General features: G+C 50.3%; 1 protein-coding gene across 1 annotated transcript in view; it reads right to left on the minus strand.

The window, feature by feature from the left end:
• Positions 1 to 17,443, minus strand: part of LOC121437130 (neural cell adhesion molecule L1-like) — a 25,401-nt gene continuing 7,958 nt past the window's right edge. Inside the window, exons 3-30 of the mRNA XM_041636968.1 lie at positions 14,815 to 15,009; positions 11,931 to 11,945; positions 10,961 to 11,066; positions 10,542 to 10,741; positions 9,373 to 9,495; positions 9,105 to 9,275; positions 8,378 to 8,489; positions 8,070 to 8,254; positions 7,786 to 7,917; positions 7,515 to 7,658; positions 6,822 to 6,933; positions 6,559 to 6,725; positions 6,301 to 6,457; positions 5,969 to 6,093; positions 5,703 to 5,813; positions 5,289 to 5,486; positions 4,973 to 5,043; positions 4,571 to 4,793; positions 3,299 to 3,414; positions 2,912 to 3,113; positions 2,699 to 2,821; positions 2,440 to 2,613; positions 2,176 to 2,295; positions 1,909 to 2,070; positions 1,415 to 1,552; positions 1,038 to 1,110; positions 931 to 942; positions 1 to 571 (exon numbers count right to left, since the gene is read on the minus strand). Coding sequence (XP_041492902.1) covers positions 340 to 571; positions 931 to 942; positions 1,038 to 1,110; positions 1,415 to 1,552; positions 1,909 to 2,070; positions 2,176 to 2,295; positions 2,440 to 2,613; positions 2,699 to 2,821; positions 2,912 to 3,113; positions 3,299 to 3,414; positions 4,571 to 4,793; positions 4,973 to 5,043; positions 5,289 to 5,486; positions 5,703 to 5,813; positions 5,969 to 6,093; positions 6,301 to 6,457; positions 6,559 to 6,725; positions 6,822 to 6,933; positions 7,515 to 7,658; positions 7,786 to 7,917; positions 8,070 to 8,254; positions 8,378 to 8,489; positions 9,105 to 9,275; positions 9,373 to 9,495; positions 10,542 to 10,741; positions 10,961 to 11,066; positions 11,931 to 11,945; positions 14,815 to 14,890 — 3,780 coding nt within the window. The 5' untranslated portion in view covers positions 14,891 to 15,009 and the 3' untranslated portion in view covers positions 1 to 339. The remainder of the gene's footprint in view (positions 572 to 930; positions 943 to 1,037; positions 1,111 to 1,414; positions 1,553 to 1,908; positions 2,071 to 2,175; positions 2,296 to 2,439; positions 2,614 to 2,698; positions 2,822 to 2,911; positions 3,114 to 3,298; positions 3,415 to 4,570; positions 4,794 to 4,972; positions 5,044 to 5,288; positions 5,487 to 5,702; positions 5,814 to 5,968; positions 6,094 to 6,300; positions 6,458 to 6,558; positions 6,726 to 6,821; positions 6,934 to 7,514; positions 7,659 to 7,785; positions 7,918 to 8,069; positions 8,255 to 8,377; positions 8,490 to 9,104; positions 9,276 to 9,372; positions 9,496 to 10,541; positions 10,742 to 10,960; positions 11,067 to 11,930; positions 11,946 to 14,814; positions 15,010 to 17,443) is intronic.

Here is a 17,443-nt window from a genome sequence, read left to right on the forward strand (position 1 = left end):
TGTCATCTCCCCCAAACTGTAGCCTCCCTGCCTAAATGGGTAGCCAAGGCAGCACCTGAAGATCCCTGATATGGGAGTGAACTGCCCCAAGCTGGGGCAAAGCAGCGTATGCCCAGGAAAGGGTGCAGCTGGGTTTTGGCAATAAAAGGGTAGCGGGTGCTTAAAAAGGAGACTTGAAGCCACAGTTCCTCTCCTCTGCTCCAGTCAAGTCTTCCATGGGCTATGAAAAGAGGAAGGGGATTCAATCCCAAGGTCAGCAGGTAGGTGTCTTGGCCCCTGGGCTCTCCTGCACCTCTGGTCCTGGGCCCAGCTTGGCCTGCCTCACCTTGCTAACCCTTACTATTCTAGGGCTACTACAGGGTTGATAGGAGAGGTAGCCCCTGAGCTGTCATTGCCTCCTGCTGCCTCCTTCTCTTTTTTGCCACTGTACTGGCCGATGAAAGAGCCATCCTCATTGAATTGGACGTCCACACTGCCCCCATAATCGGCCAGGCTGTCATCACTGCCTAGGGGTTTGATGTCTCCATTAAGAGATGGCTGGCTGCTGCCGAAGGCCTTCTCTTCATTGTCACTGTAGGGACAGAGGATGGGAGAAGAAGATATGTTGCAAGGGTCCTGGCAGGAGACCCCCCAGCAGTAACCCTAGTAGGTTCTTGCCCTCTTTTATTTGCCTGACCCCACAGGAAATCCTGAACTCATTTTGACACACTTCTGGGAGATCAGGCTGTATGCATGATGCCACAGGGCCTGTGCCTACTACTCCTGGGGCTTTTCTTGGGGTTAAAGGCAGCCAGGAACGTGACAGGCGGCCCAGCAAGTGGGATTTTAGCATGAGAATAGCTAGGCATTGACTTCTCCCCAAAAGGGCAAAAATGGGGGTCCTTCTCAGTCCCTAGGCTCTAACTGTACATCCCCACTGTTCCACCTTACCTCTCCAGGGACCTGAAGTCACCCCGAAGCAGAGAAAAGAGAGAGGAGTTGGGTAAGAAGAGGTCAGGCAGAGCCTGGTCAAAACCCCTGCTCCTTCCCCTGCTCACCTGTATTCGCCAAAGGTCTCGTCTTTCATGGGCCGCGCCTCAGAATCCACCTGAGTGTCCTCCTTGTCTTTCACTACAGACATAGCAGGAGTCAACTTCACCCCCAGATTCTGAGTCCCTTTGCTGTGAGAGCCCCCAGCACTGTCCTGACAGCACTTAGAAGCCTTCAGAGTGACCCACCCAACCCATGAGGGTCCAGCTGCCACCTGCATAGGCCTCTGTAGCTGCAGCCTGGGAAGAAGGCAGCCTTGGCCTGCGGTCTGAATCCCACCTCTATGACTATGCTTATCCTGCCATTCCCAAGCTGGGGCTCTTGGGGCAAGGTGGTTTTTCTCTACCCTCAGCTGCACCCGAACCTGTACATTTTCCAGAGTTACCTGAGTACTTGCCACCCTTGCTGCGCTTGATGAAGCAGAGAATGAGCAGGATGAGGAGCAAGAGAATGATAGCGCTGACAAAGGCGATGAACCAGCCCTCAGAGGCGAAGCTACCTGTAGTAGAAACTCGCACGGGGCCTGAAGGCACAGCGCGGGAAGGAGACAAAGTCCAGACCATGGGATGAGCTATGCTGCCAAGGGGCACACTACATTTATTCCTAAACTTGAGCAGCAGCCTCTGAGTTAGGGTCTGGTGCTCAGGACTCACTTGAAGCTATAGGGGGCCAGAAGGTGCCTCAGTAACAGAGGAGAAGGAGAGAGGGAAGAGAGCCCCCTGTAGACGGTATAGGGAGAGGTACACTGTCCAAAGCACACTCAGATTTCAGGGAGGTGAGAGCTGTGCAATGGATCATGGCTGCTAAGGGCTGCATGCAACAAACCCGGCAGTGGTGCCCAAGGCTTCCTGGCATTAGATGGTGGCCCCAGTGCCTCACCAGTGCCATTAGTCTTTACAGTCAGATGGTGCAGGACCACCTTTTCCTTCATCAGGTGGATCTCATACTCGGTGTCAGGCTGTAGGTCCCACTGCGTGTAGGAGCTCTGATTGTAGCTTACATACTGAGGCTGAGGTTGGTGCTCAGGGCTCACTTTCCCTTCTGTAAAGCACAGTGGCAGGGGACTTAGCAGGAAGATTGGGGACACCTTGGGGTCAGGGGACAGAGCCTTGGCTCCCTGGCCCAGGAATATCTTTCTGCACTCACCAGGCAAAGCTTTGAACCAGATGTGGAACCTGAAGTTGCACTGGCCCTCCCGAGGGACCCAGGAGACCACACTGTAGTTTTCACCTGCTGTGGCTGAGATATTGCCAAAATCTGGCTTGCCTGGAGAATGTAGGAGCAGAGGGCGACCACATGGCCCTTCAAAGGCCCACTCTCCTTAGCTTATCCCCCCCAATCAACCTTCTCCCTGGGTTAAGCAAGGGAAGCCCTCAAGGCTAACATCCCCAAACCCTTGTACCAGCTCACCAAACAGGGCCATGGTGCCTCCTTCACGCACAATGGCCTCACCAGGGCCCTTCTGGGTGGTAGCTTGTAGCTGGAAGTGGTACTGCAGATCGGGGTTGAGGTTGGTGAGATTATGAGTTCGGAGCTCTGGGTCCGAAAGGTTGAAGAACAACTGTTCCTTGCTTTCCCCATCCACTGTGGAGAGAAGCAAGGGGCTGGCTTAGTGCCTCGGGGGCCTTTCTGCATACCTGAGCCTCCACAGCAGGTACAGTGCACTCACAGGGGTGATAAGAGAGAAGGTAGCCGGTGAGCACTCCGTTGTGGCTGAGTGGTGGCTGCCAGTGCAGTAGCAGGCTTGTGTCCGACTGGCACTCCAGGTGTAATGCCTCAGGGTGACCAGGCACTGTGGAAGCACAGAAGGGTAGCAGGTCCTCACCTGAGTCCAAGGAGAAGGGGCAGGGGATGTAGGCACAAGGTGAGGTGTCAGACTCACCTCCCTCTGGGGTGCTGAAGGTCCATTCACTTGCAGGTCCCAAGCCTCGCCCATTAAAGGCCTGTACCTCCACGTGATAGGAGCTGTAAGGACGCAAGCCACTGAGGATGGCACTGGTGGTGTTGGCAGGTACCACCATGTGGCTTTTGTGGACATGCCTCTTGCTGTGCTTTCTCTGACTGCCTTTCCACCAGTATGTTACCTGTACAGATGGCCAACAGATCTCACAATGGGAGAAATCATTCAACACATGATCCTCACCACTCTTCTCATAGGCCCTTTCTTCCAACCCAAGAACTTTCAGGAGAGCTGCTCCCAGATGACAGACTCCCAGCCCTCGGTCCTATCCCATCCTTCCTTAGCTTTCCCCATACCCTGAATCCTTACATTGTAGCCCCTGAGGTGGCCCTTAACCTGGGCCAAGTCCACGGGCCTCCATCTGACCAGCACAGTGCTTGAGTTGAAGATTGTGATGTCTTCCAGCTCAGGGCTCACCTGGGGGTCTGAAAATAGCCACTTATTTGAAGAAGACACAGGCCCCCACCTGAACCAGCAGGCAAGACGCCTCCAAGGAAAGGGAGCTGCATGCTGCACAAGGTACTAGTCAGTGAAGAATAGGGCTCTTCAGGAAGAGAGCAGTAACTTACACAGAGAAATCACACAAAAAATCCTAAGTGGGTGCTCAAAATTACCATTTGGTGATGCTCCAGACTCAAGGAAACCCACAAGGCATGGGATCATGCTCTGGGAACTGACTCTTAACATGCTGGGACTGAAGTGAGTTGGATTCTTTTATGTTTTGAAATATTTGCATATACATAATGAGATGTTTTGAGGATAGGTTCTAAGTAAATCCACAGTGTTTCTCTCTGTCGTTAGGGCTATCCTGGAAATTACTATGTATCCCAGGGTATCATCTAATTCTTGCCTCTGCTTCCAAAATTCTAGAATGCCACATTTAGCTTTAGCATATATGTATGTATATATACACATACATATAAGACCAGGCTGGCCTCAAAGTATATATGTAGCTAAGGATGGTCTTGAACTTCCAATCCTCCTGACACTACCTCCTGTGTGCTGGGATTGCAGGGGTACACCTCCATGCTTGCTTTATATGGTCCTGGGGATCCAATCCTGCCTTCATTATGCTAGGCTAGCACTCCACCAAATGAAGTGTATCCCAGCCATATATACATATATATATCCTACACTATTTTTAGCAAGCCTGTGTTTTCACTGATCCAACAGAAAAAGTCGAGTGTGGAATTTCCCACTTAGGGGGCCATATTTCAGCTCCAATCTCAGAGTTGGAATTTTCTGATGAGGGATGCTCAGCTTATACCAAATATTCCCTGAGTCAGAGAGAGGAAGTGCTGTCAAAGATAGTGCTGGTTCACTCAACTGGAATAGTGGCTGCTATTTCTGCTAATGGCAGACATGCAGCAATTTGAGCTGTGCAGAATTTCATAACATTGCAATATCTATGGGAATGCATGCCCTTGACTGTGGGAATTGCACACTGAAGCACTGAGAGGTGGGAGCTGACAATGGCAAGTGGGGGGTGAAATACACATATGCACAGGCTGACATGCATGAGGATTCTGGACACCAGCCTCTGCACCCCTTGGCATGGGCCAGGCCCACTCTAGTACTCACAGTCTTCCCCCGAGTAGCCAATGGTGACCTGGGGCTCAGGGCCCTTGCCCTGGTTGTTCACTGCCTGGACTTTGATCTCATAAGGCACAAAGGTGGAAGTGTTAGACACCACCAGGAACGGGTCGCTCACGGTCTGTTCCTTCCAGGTCTCCTGCTTGCCCTGTGGGCGCCACTGCACACGGTACTGAATCTGGGGAGCATTCCAATCCATCCACCGGAGGGGCTGGAGGAGGCCAGCAGAAAAGAAGCCCATTGGCCAAGGGCTCCCATCTTCTTCTGTGCCTTGTCCTCCAGGCCAGATATTCCCCAGACATTGGCTTCCTCTTTAGCACAGTCAAGGGACAGCAAAGAGCTGGGTCCTGGCTTCATGTCCATAGTGTAAATCAGGGTAGGGACCCTCACCTTCCATGTGATGACCATATTGTTGGTCTCATTCCCTTCCCCTTTCACATCCACAGGGTTCTTCTCTGGGGCTGGAAAGTAAAGTGTCAGCCTATCAGTGCTGCAGCAAGAACGAGGAACAAATGGCCCACACTGGCCCCTGAAGCAATAAAACAGCAGCCCCAAGAGTGCAGCACAAACTTCCCTGTTGCCCCCTGAATCCCTGGAAGCAGAGGGCATGGGCACAGCACCTCTCCAGACCCTCTCCACAGAACCTGGATCCCAATGACTAGCACCTCTTCCAGGTGATCTAGAAGAGGGTACTGCCTTGGCTTACCTGCTTCAGGTGTGACCACAGTCTCAGAGACAGGGCTGGGCTCCCCGGGGCCATATTTGTTGATGGCAGTGACCCGAAAGGTGTAGTGGACATAGGGGGACAGTTTGAGGGTGGTAGAGGTCTGATTTCCTGGCACCTTGCCCAGACTGTACCATTTCTCGGGAGCCATTTCCTTGTCCTCAAACTCAATGTCATACTCTGCCAAGAAACAATCCACAGTGGAGTAATGAGCATATAACGTAGCTTAGTGAGGAGGGCGAGAAGGAGGAGGGTACTATAAAGGAACACAAGCTCCCTGGAAAAACAGGTGAGGCAGGCCATCTTGTGGCTATGGTTCTGGAAGAGAGGAGGGTCCCAGGAAGAGGAACAACTGTACGGGACAGTGCAGGGGGATACGACACTCAGGTCTCTTACTCTCGATGGGAGAGTTGTGGTCTTCAGCAGGGCTCCAAGATAAGTGCACCTGGCTCTGCTTCAGCAGGTGACGGTCAGACAGTTCCAAGTGGGGCACTGGCCCAGGGCTCCCTGCGGGCCACAGAGAGTGGATTCTCACTGAGAGTGGATTCTCTGGCCTTATCCATAAGCCCCCACCCACAACTCAGAATGTCCAGCAACAGGTGCCTGGACATGGTAGACCAAAAGGAGGTACCCTTTGTACCTAACACTATATTAGAACTTACCCACCACTAAGAGCTGTGCCCTGCTCTCGACCTCATCCAATTCAGTGCTGGCTACACAGCTGTAGTTGCCCTGGTCACTGTAGTCCAGGCTCTGGATGATCAGCTTCCCATCTTCTATGAAATACCTGTGGAGAGGGCACACAGGCCCTCAGCTAGTGGCAGATTCAATTTTCCTGTCATTCCTGCCCCCTTTCCTTGTCCCACCATGCCCCACTATGTTCTCTCTCTGAGCAGTAGTGCCTCCTGCCTGGACAAGGCTACAATGTCTGTCTCTCAATTTTTTTCATTCTGCTTGCTTCTACCTAGCCCAGTTTGGGGCTGGGGACCCTCACTTGTCACTGTCCCCACGTTCCTGGAGGTCTCGGCCATCTCCACGCCAAGTGATGCTGGCCTGCAAAGAGGGGTCAAAGGAGGCCTGGCACATGAACGTCACCGTTGCACCTTTCTTCTCAATTGCACTCCTGGGCCCCTGTATGATCTGGGTTGCTTCTGAGAGGAGCAAAAACGAGAGGAAGTCACTTTCATGTTCTCCACAGACTTTAACCTTACCTCTTAGGAGGTCTAACAGTCATGACTGGGCATTATCTAACCTTTAACCTGCAGGTTAGCCGAAATGGTCACATTGTTCTGGTCATTCGCAGCCTGGCAGAAATAGCGTCCAGTGTCATTGGCCTGGAGGTCTCTGATACCCAGGGTCCCATTGGCATAAGGGAAAAACTGTTCATCCTGAAGCACCATGGTTCCTTCCTCATCCACCCTAGAGCAAGCAGAGGGTCTATATTGAACTAACCTGCCCTCCTAGAATCCTTAGATGAGGATATAGCTTAGAAGCCTCCACAGGATGAGCACTCACCACTGGACACTAGGAACGGGGGCTCCAAAGGCCTTGCACAGCAAGTAAGCAGTGCTGCCCTCAACTGCCATGTATGTCTGATTGTCTTTTGTTAGGATCCTGGCTGGCAGTTCTAGGAGAAGAACAGTCTCAGGAAACAGGATAGGTCTAGAGGTCCCAAGTATGGGAGAAGTCAGTGACTCCCCAGATAGCACACAGACCCCTGGGAGTCATGCTCACTGGCTTCCCCATTCCAGGCTGTCCCTCTTAGCCTTGGTTATATGGTCTCCTTAGCCTTGCATGGACTCTAGTCACCAGGATTCTCCCAATTATTTGGTCTCAAAGAGCAACCAGTGTCTTATCCAAAGTCTTCCCTGCCCAGCCCACAATCTTTCTGGGTCTCTGTGACAGAAGGCATCAGACTATCTTGGATTACATCTTGTCCAGGGTACACCTCTGCTCAGACATGATGACAAGATCCTGTCCTTACTATGACTCCCACGCCCAACTATTGTGAGGATGAAGGAGAAACGGGGCGAAAGTCTTAGCAAGGAGCAAGGCAGCTCCAAGAAGCTATAGCTGAGTAGTTTTGGTGGACTGAAGGGACAGAATGGGAGCTATGAGGCAAAGATAGGCAGGTGGGTGGGAGAGAAGGGACGGGGGAGGGAAGGCAGGCAAAAGATAGGCCACACGGCCTGCTGACACGGCACTCACGGACAACATAGATGTAGGCATTGGCTAGCAGGATCCCATGCTGGTTGCGGGCCTCACACTGGGTCACCATCGTGTCACTTGGTTGCACGTTACTCAGGATCAGAGACCCCTGCTCAATCCGGTACTTCTGGTCCTTGTTCACCTCTGTGTGCAACAGGCAGGGCCCAAAGGCCCAGGTCAGAACATTGAGCTGTGCTGAGACCCCTCGTCACCCTCCTTGATGGTTTCCTGTATTCCCCACACACCCAACCACTACTGAGGCCCTGCTTACTCTCCATAGACATTCCATTGATACTCCAGGTTATCTCTGGCTGGGGCCTGCCCTGGACTTGGCAGTCTAGGTGAGCAGTCTCTCCTGGTCCATACAAATGGCTCTGGGGCTTCTGCAGCCAGTATGGGGCAGCTGAGCAGAAGGAGAGAGCCACCTAAGCCTAAAGCCTGCACTGGCCCTTAGTACAGGCCCTGTCCTCTCCCATGACAGTGGACACTGCAGGCCATCTGAAAGCCATTTTGAGGAGCCTGTGATGGCTGGGAAATGGTGTACCAGGCTCATACCTTCCACAGTGACGTAGTAGGCATGCCGTGCACTGCCCAGTGAGTTTTCAGCAAGGCAGGTATATTCTCCATCATCCTCTTCACCCACATTGAGTAGCTGTAGGGTCTTATTGTGGTTTTGGTAGATAACACGGTGTGTCGGCATAGGGTCACTGGGGTGCAGCCACTTGATGGTGGGTGTAGGGCTGCCCAGGGTCACAATGCCAAGGGAGAAGAGAAGGGAGAGATAACAAAGTCACTCAGTCCTGAAGCCTAAGCTTCCTGGGGTTACCCAGTCCCAGCCCTCCACCCTAGAAACCCACACTTACAATCCCTCAGCAATGCATTCCAGGATCAATGACTGCCCCTGCAAGGCTACCAGGTGGCTGCTGGAGTTTGTAGGGAACAGCAGGCGTGGCTTCCGGTCAATCATGCTGTTGGCTAACAGGAGAAAGGGAGTGAATCAGCAGACTTGGAGGACTCAGACATCCCAGTAGGCCCCTAGGCCCTTGCTTGCTCCTATGTTAAAAAGAATGGCTGCAGGATAAAAAGTGTGCCTAACATTCAAGAGGCCCTGGGTTCCAGAAAAAAAAAAGATGCCCAATGGGTATGGTGGCCCTACCTGTAATATCAACACCCATTCATGAATTTGAGGCAGAAGAATCATTAGTTCAAGAATCATTGGGTTATAGAGCGAAACTATTTTTTGTTTATAAACTGTGTTTTAGCAGCATTTGGTAACACATGACTACAATCCCAGCACCTGGGAAGCATAAGCAGGCAGATTTCCATGAGTTCAAGGCCATTCTGATTTATATAGCAAGTTCCAGGCCAGCCAGAGCTACAGAGTAAGACTCTGTCTCAAAAAAATAAAAAAAGCATAAAAAAGCATGTCCATCTTCTACCTTCACCACATGGGAAGGGGGCCTCAGTGCATAAAGTTGAGAGTCATACTGCTTTTGAGGATGTATGGGGTTGTGTGTCTCTTTTGGGGGGGGGCAAGGCTGGAAGTCAAGAAAAATGTGAGATAGGGTTATCAAAGTTTCTGGGACTCACTGGGCTTGACCCGGAGGTCAATAGGTTCCTTCTGAATGATGGTCCGGGTCCCAGGGAAGTGGGCATTGCAGATATAGTCCGAGTGATTGTCTGAGGTCAGCACATTGGCAAAATACAGGTCTCCGTTCTGGCCCATGGACACCCGCTCATCTTGTTTGATGTGTAAAATCTCTGCAGAAGGGATAAGGAGATAGAAGTGAGAATCTGTAGGAGAAGACCCCAGCCCTCAGCCCCCACGGCCCAGGCAGCAGCTCCTTCTGACACCCACTGCTGTTCATCCAGTAGATCCTGAGTGGGGCTGCACTGGGTGGAGGGTTGCAAGGCAGAACTACTGACTCCCCTTCCTCCACTTCCACAGGCTTTACAGTCTCCTTCGGCCACTTGGGGGCACCTGGAAAGGACAGAGGCTGACACTCTCATCCTTGTTAAAACAGCTGAAGACAGGAAGAAGGAGGAGGGAGAACTGTCTTAGTGATTTGCAAGGGTGTGAAAGGGCCAAGTGGAAATTCACATAAAGGGAGGCAAAAATTCTGGATGCCTCTGAGGCTCATAGTGGAGATGGAGGTTCCACGGCAAAGAGATGGTGAACAGAAGGTCAAGTGGCCAAGAATGGTTAATCCACCACCATTCCCCACTCTCCCACCCACCCCAGGAAAGGACAAGAATGGCAGGGGGAGGCTGAGGTGCAGCAGTGGGGGAGGGGAGCTGTGAAGGGATGCGGGAGTCACAGACCCTTCCATCATCTTGACACAGGAAACCATGGTAACGGTTCCCAAGGTAACTTAAGGGGCAGGGAAGGGAGAGGAAAGTGCTCAGGAGGCAGAAAGCTCATGGAGGATGGAATGTAGAGGAAAAACCCCAGGGAAAGGGCAACACAGATAAAGACAGAGCCCTAGAGCAGGAACCAGGAACGAGAGGATGGAGAAGCCAAGTTAGAGATGCTGTGGAAGAGGAGTGGAAGGCAGCAGAGAACAAAGAAGGAAAACCAAGGGAAGATGAATGGCAGAGATTGACAGAGATGAGCTAAGAAGTAGAAGAGGAACTCAGGCAGAAACAACAGCCACAAAGCCCAAGCCAAGGAGTGACTCAGACAGAAATAGGTGAAGGGCAGACTAGACCCTTAGGCAGTCACCCACCCGTTCAACCAGGCCACAGATCCCAGGCCACCAGCATCAGTCACAAGGTGGGCACTGAGAAAGACTGAGAGAAGGAAGGGGCAATAAGGTGATCCCAAGTTCAGGGGAGTAGAGAAAAGAGGAAGGGGCAATGGGACAGCTGGGGTGGGATGAGGGCTACCATGGAACCCAGGTACTTCAATCACCACACAACCAGCTGAGAGGACAACGGTTGTCAGCCAGGCCCCCACCCAGCCTCTGGAATCTAAGAGCCTTCCTCTTAGGTACCCCAAGCCCTCCCTGGCCCTGCAGTGCCTCGCACCCTCAGCCACAAGCTGGATCTCGTGGGACATGGCAGTTCCTAGCTTATTGCTGGCATAGCAGCGATAGATGCCCTGAAACCTCTGGGCAAAGCTGTTGTTGCCTTCGATGGTGAAGGATCCAGAATAAGGTGCTTCATGCACCACCACACCCACTTCTTCCTTGGGTTTGAAATGGATGCCATCTTTCGTCCAGCGGAACCTGTGGGCAGAGCATGGATGAGAAGTCCTGGCACCCAAAACATGCTGCAACAGGATAGGGCTGGAGGTTATGAAGCCCCAGGGGGTGGGGCCAGAGTGGGCAGGGACTCAAGGTTAAGGTTACAGCCCAGATCTGAGGCTTCTAGACTCAAGTCAGGGAAGCTTGTGGGCTAGAGGTTGAGGTCAGCAGTCAGAGGCTCAGAAGATGAGGGTTACTCACTCCACTTGAGGTCTGCCTCTGGCCTCACATTTGAGGCTTATGTCATCTGTTGGGAAGACAACCAGGCGCCGTGGAGACTGTTCCGTGATGACAGGTGGCTCCATCACTGGAAACAAAATAAGAAAATTGGGTAATTTATGCCTAGTTGGTACCATGGCCTCAACTCCTGTCTCATCCTGAAGATACCAGGGTCCTTAAAAAAAATCCATGGCCAGTTAGGATATGCATATAAGGAGAAGCTGAGAGACACAAGGAATCAGAAATGTGCATATGAGGAATGGAGAAAAGATAGCATCTGCTCTCAGAAGCTAAGTATGACTAGTTAGTACTTGGATTAGAGAGACAGAAAGAACAAAAAGTCAAGAAAAGAAAAGAAAAGAAAAGAGAGAAAAAGAAAAAAACAATTCCAGTCCAGCTGTAGTGGTGCACATAATTAATCCCAGCACTCAGGAAGATCTCTGAGTCTGAGGCCAGCCAATTCCAGGACAGCTGGGCTACACAGAGAAATCCTGTCTTTAACCCTCCCAACTCTCTCTCTCTCTCTCTCTCTCTCTCTCTCTCTCTCTCTCTCTCTCTCACACACACACACACACACACACACACACACACACACACCAAACAAACAAACAAACAAAAAACTGACACAGAAGAACAATTCCTAGTGGGAAGACATGGCACCAGAGAGACAGCAATAGACAGAAGCAATGTGAGAGTGGCAGACATTCCAGCAGAAGCAGAGAGAGAGCAAAGATGCTAAACTCAGGTGAGAGAAGAAGCCAAGAGGAGCTTCTGGACTGAGTTAAGGGACAAGGGATCTGAGCCAGAAAAAGCCCCCAACCACACCCACTTACAGCACTAAAAGAAAGCAAAGTGACCTCCAATATGCAGGACAGAGGTGTGCTGGCTCAACCCAAGGCCCCTCCTCCTCTCTCTGTGACCTTCAAATACATACTCCCACTCCTCAACTTACCATGGTGTCCTTTATCTGAGAATCCAGACAGCAAGGGAGAGAAGGGAGAGAAATGCTGAGAACAGTCACAATAGGGTCCAATGGCAGGAGAAGCAAGCTGGAGCAGACTCCCATGGAGAAGAGAAGCAGAAGGGTTATGGTGGTGGTAATAAGAGGGTACAGGCTGGGCTGAGCAATGGCAGGTAAAGCTCAGGGGTCACTGGACAGGATCTCTAGATGGCACAATGTCCAAGAAAAAAGATTCCACCAGATGGAGTCCCAGGATCTGTAGGTCCAGAAATACAGAACTTTTGCCTTTAGTAAAGAGTGCTCAGGCAGTGGTGGCACACGCTTTTAACCTCAGCCCTTAGGAGGCAGAGACCAGTGGATCTCTGTGAGTTAGAGGCCAGCCTGGTCTACAAGAACTAGTTCCAGGACAGCCAGAGCTACACAGAGAATCCCTGTCTCGAAACACCAACCAACCAAACAAACAAACAAAAACAAAAGACTGCTATTATAGTCCCTGGCAAGGTTGGGTAAGGCCCACAAAACTAACCTTCCAAGATGCCTTGGAAGGTTTGGAGGCAGACAGCCTGGCAGCTGGCACCCTCCCTGCTCCAGCCCACTTCCCTCCTAATCCAATTAGTGCAGTTCAGTGTTTTCAATTAGGAAAGCCCAGCCTTCAGAGCCTGGCGCCCCTCCTCCTCAAGCCCTCCCCAAAGGCCCTGCCAGCATCTGAGTCTCCATAACCCGCAGGACCTGTGCCAGTGCTCTTTCTCTCCGTCCTTCCTCCCAGGAGGCCACCGAGCTCCCTAGGGCAAAGGAGCTGCCCCAAGCCCAGGACTCTACTGAGCAGAAGGGGAATCGAGGGAGGGGAGAAGGGGAATAGGTACAGTGGGCTGGCTCTGAAAGCACAAAAGACTCCAATTTCAGCATAAGGCTCCCAGAAGAGAAAAAAAGGTCTCCCTAGGAACACCACAGAGGTCTATGAGCTGGGGAGGAGCCAATTTGAGAGCAAAAGACTGACAGCAGTGACAGGATGAGGGGAATCAACTAAGTGAAAGAAACAAGAAGAGAGACAAAGTGGGCTGGAGAGTCTGGGGAAGGAAAGATGGGTGGTAGGTCTCAATAGGGAGGCAACACGGCTGCCTGCTGTGTCGTATCAGGGTCAGTACCAAGGGCTGCTCATTGCTCAGGGCAGCCTTATCGAGCTGCTGTGATCTCTTGGCCTAGCTGTTTGTCCTCACTGCCACTTTTTCTAAATTATCCCTGCCCCCACCACACAGAGACACATCCAGGCAAGATGAACCAGTCCATCTGGCAGCAGGGTAGGTTGATACTCAGCATAAGGCCTTGGCACTTCAGATTAGGAGGCAGACCTTGAAAGACAAGTGAAAGGCAGAGAGGGAAGAAGGACCACTATATGTCAGTGAATGTGCAAAAGTTGGGGTCTGGCACAGGCGTGGATGTCTGGAATGTGCATGTCCCGTGTCTGCTGATGTATGTATTAAGGCCTTCCTAGAGCACACATGCATACTTGTCTGGCTGTGCTTACATCTCAGTTCTCAGTGCTGGGTTGTGTATATAGTCCCCCATGTCTGTGCAGACGACTGCCCCTTTATGTCTGTGCAGACGACTGTTCCTTTAAGTGTAAATCTTCACTTGTGTGTGTTTCTATTGCTGTGTCCCATTCCATTTACATCTCTGAATTTAATGGGATCAAGTGTCTGGCTCATATTTCCAACCATACTTATAAGTCCCTAAGCAACTCTGGTGGATAAGTGGATGTGTAAGGGAGTAGCCTCAATCTCTGTGCCACCAGTGTCTCTTTACCTCCTCCAAAGTTCACCTTGCTTGGCTCCTATCCCATTCTTGGCACATTCTTCCCCACCCCTGCTCCAGAGCTTGTCTCTCTTTATGTCCAGACTCAGAGACAAAGATGACAAAGTGGGCAGGGATTAAAGTCTGGCAACTCAATATGCATGAACGCCATCATATATGGTACATCATATATGGTTCTTTCCTACAGGATGACAACCACTTAGAGCACTGTGAAAACAACTCTTGCTGAAACTTAGGAGGAAATTCCATTGTAGTAAAACTACTACTCATCTGAGAACATACACCCATATATCCAGCCCACTACAATGAAACATTACAGGCAAATACCTCAACATTTCCACAAACTTGACCTCTAAATAAGTTAAAGTGACTCACAAACTTACTCAAATAGGAAATTAAAATAATCTCCAGCAACAGTCATCTGGTCAGTCAAAATACATACATTATACACACACAAATACACAAGCCAACCCAAAAGCTTAGTCTCATTCTACAGCTAGACCCCACAATAGCCATACACTTACCTGTGATATCCCCCAAGCATCATAGACACCCGTTCCAGCCCTTTCCATTGCTTCCACCAAATAATTACACACCAAAAAGAATTCAGATGGCAGTTGAGTCAGGCCCTGGTGTTTTAAAGGTGTCTTTTCTTGTCTCAGTTAAGAGATAAGGATACCCAGGGCCCAAGGTGAGAAAGAACTGAGATCTTAGTACTGCCCATTCTCCTCGCTGCCTCATCCCCTGGGGTGTGTTTGGAGGGAATGGAAGCAGAAGAGAGTAGGCTAGGAAGGGATGTGCATTCTTAAAAAAAGAAAGAAAAAAAGGAGAGCTGTCTGCTGTCCGTGGTGCTGGAAGCATGCATGTCCCTGTCCACGGTGCTGACATGCCCCACGCTTTCCTCCTGGTCCTTCTAAAGGTAAACAATGTTCTGAGTACCTCTTGTCCACCCTATGCTAAAGGAGTGAGGGCTAAAAATGGGGAGAAAGTGAAGAGGCAAAAGATAAAGAAGGGCTCAGCACAGCAGTGGGAGGAGGTGCCGAAACTTCCTCCAGCTACTCACATTCGTCAGGAATCTCTATGAGCAGGCAGGGGCTGCAGAAGAGGAGAGGCCACACGTACCACAGCGCCACGACCATCTTCCTAGTACCGGGGCAGCTCGGTGCAGCACAACTGGTTGGAGTCCACTCACCCTCCCGCCGAAGGGAAGGGGGTTAGTGGTTGACTTACAGTAGGTAGCTGCTGACAGTGGGGGGCACTGAGAGAAGGGAGGAGGGAAGGTGGGGGAGGAGAGAGGAAGAATGATGGAGCAGCCATTAATGACTAACATCTGGGCAAAGCCCAGATCTTGGCCCCTCCCTCAGTCCCGCCCCCAGATGGAAACCTTCCCCCATTTTTCCTCCTTTCCCCTCTTTACACAGCAATTCTACCCTGGAAGGTGAAACCTGTAAGAGACCACCTTGGTTAGGATTCCAGATTCCCTTTCGTTCCTTTCTCTTGGTCTGTGCTTTCCTGCCAGCTGCCTCTCTAGTATCAATTTGTTGTCCCAATTAACCCCTCTGTGGGTACCAATAGCCATGTGTGTCTTGATACACCTGTGAGCAGGTGTCCAAGGACATGTGTGTGGATGCAGATCTGCATGTGGGGAGTATTTATGTGGTTATGTGTGTGCATTCACAAGCATATGTTGTTTGTTTGTGTCTGAAGGAATCCATGTGTAGCTACTAGCTTTTCGTGTGTCTGAAAGTACTTGTAGACAATGAATCCCTATGACTCCTACCTAGCTCACACACGTGTATAAAGAACTTTGCTTGTAATTTTATTGTTATCTTTCCAAGAGCTGAATGAACTGGGCAGTGGTGGCACATGCCTTTAATCCCAGCCCTCAGGAGACAAAGGCAGGTGGAGTTCAAGGCCAGCCTAGTCTACAAAGCAAGTTCCAGGACAGCCAGGGTTCTTACACGGAGAAACTCTGTCTTGAAAAACCAAACAATCAACCAACAAACCAAACAGACAAAGTAATAATAAAGTCAAGTCCTCATGGTGAAAAATATTGCGAAGAATGATGTGTATACATTATCCTATTTATGCCATTTCATACAAAACAAAAGAAGAGCTGACCGCTGAGAGCTGTTTGTGCCTACAAGCTGGAAGCTTGGGGAACAGGATAGGAAAAGTGGAAATGGGCCCAAGATAGCTGTATTTCATAGAACAGACTCAAGAAAAGGAAGCGAGGATGAGGGATGAAGCCTGGAGAAAGAGAAGAAAGCACTCCCTTGTTTCTCTTCAGCCCCCAGAGGTCAATAGTGGGAATTATGGCCTCCCTACTGCTACATGTTCTAGGCCAGGGTCAAGGCAGGGCCATAAAAAGCTTTGGGATATTTCCAAAACAGTGTTTCTAAGATCTCTCATGTCTGGTAGTCTCAGCACCTGGTTCTTTTGTTTTTTTTTTTAATCTTCAGAGTTCAACTGCTAGATGCATCCACTTCAAGAGAAAGTTATTCCAAGTGTGTTTCCATGGACACAGTGGGGCCCAGAGACTGGAGTTCCAAGAAAAGGATCAGGAGAGGAAACAGATGACTAAGAAAACAGGCCACTTGGACTGACATAATAGAGGCAAGGGTGTTGAACAAATGAGCATGCAGTGCTGGGTGACTGAGCTAGAGGCCCTGAACTCCAATCTGGATGCTCTCAACAAATCCATCTAACCGGAATCTTATCAAAGTAGAGCGCCTCATTAGAACACTCAAATGTAAAAAGCCAGTAAGGAGGACTTACAAGATGGTTCTGTGAGTAAATATGCTTGTCAGATAAAGCCTGATGATATGAGTTTGACTCCTGCAACACAGAGAATGGAAGGAGAGAATTGATTCCCATAAATTGTTCTCTGATTTTCAAGTAAGTATCATGGCATAAACACACATAAATCAATAAATATAAAAGAAAAATTAGAATACCCAAAAGATAGGCCAAGAGTCCTGGAATGCCATGTTAAGGCATCTGAACTCCATTAGGATAGCTAGGAGTCACAAATCGATTTCACACAAGGGAGTGATCTGAGAGCAGCAGTCAGCTTGTAGCTTTGCCCTTCAAAGCTGGTGAAGGTGGCAGAGCACCAGGGTGGGTCAATAGGGCTGGTCTGGAGGCCAAGAGAACGACTTAAACACTGGGAAGTGGAAAATAGTCCAAACCTGCAAGAGCTGAGCTGAGCTGGGGCCCAGAATGGAAGAGAACAGTGGTTTTGTTTTACCAACACCTCCCCCAACAAAGCCAGTGCTAGCAGGGCCAGGCAGCCCCAGGCAGCCTTATTCTTGACTTTAAGGCTTGTAGGAAGCAGTAGGAGACTCAGATCAGAGAGCAAGGGATCAAACAACAGCCTTGGGAACTATAAGCCTTGGTCTGAGGTGGAGGGGCTTGAGGACTGGAGCAAGGGAAGCTCAAAGAAGGACTGTCTGTCTAGGAGGATGCTTTGATGCTCTGTGTATTAAACTGGTGATTTCTATCAAGCTACTTCCTCATTTTTCTTCCAAATCTTCAATCCCAAAATGGGGTTTGGTATACATGCAAAGTGAGGAGCAGGGGCTGGGAATATGGAGTTGCCCTTGCATGTCCCCCATCCTAGATTCATCCTAATACCCACACATTCAATTTATTTTTATGTCTTCTAGCATTTGTCATCTCTCTTGCCACTA

This window comes from Microtus oregoni, unplaced genomic scaffold, assembly GCF_018167655.1.
Source record: "Microtus oregoni isolate MIOR12 unplaced genomic scaffold, Mior012 000050F_ref0000143, whole genome shotgun sequence".
NCBI lineage: Eukaryota > Metazoa > Chordata > Mammalia > Rodentia > Cricetidae > Microtus > Microtus oregoni.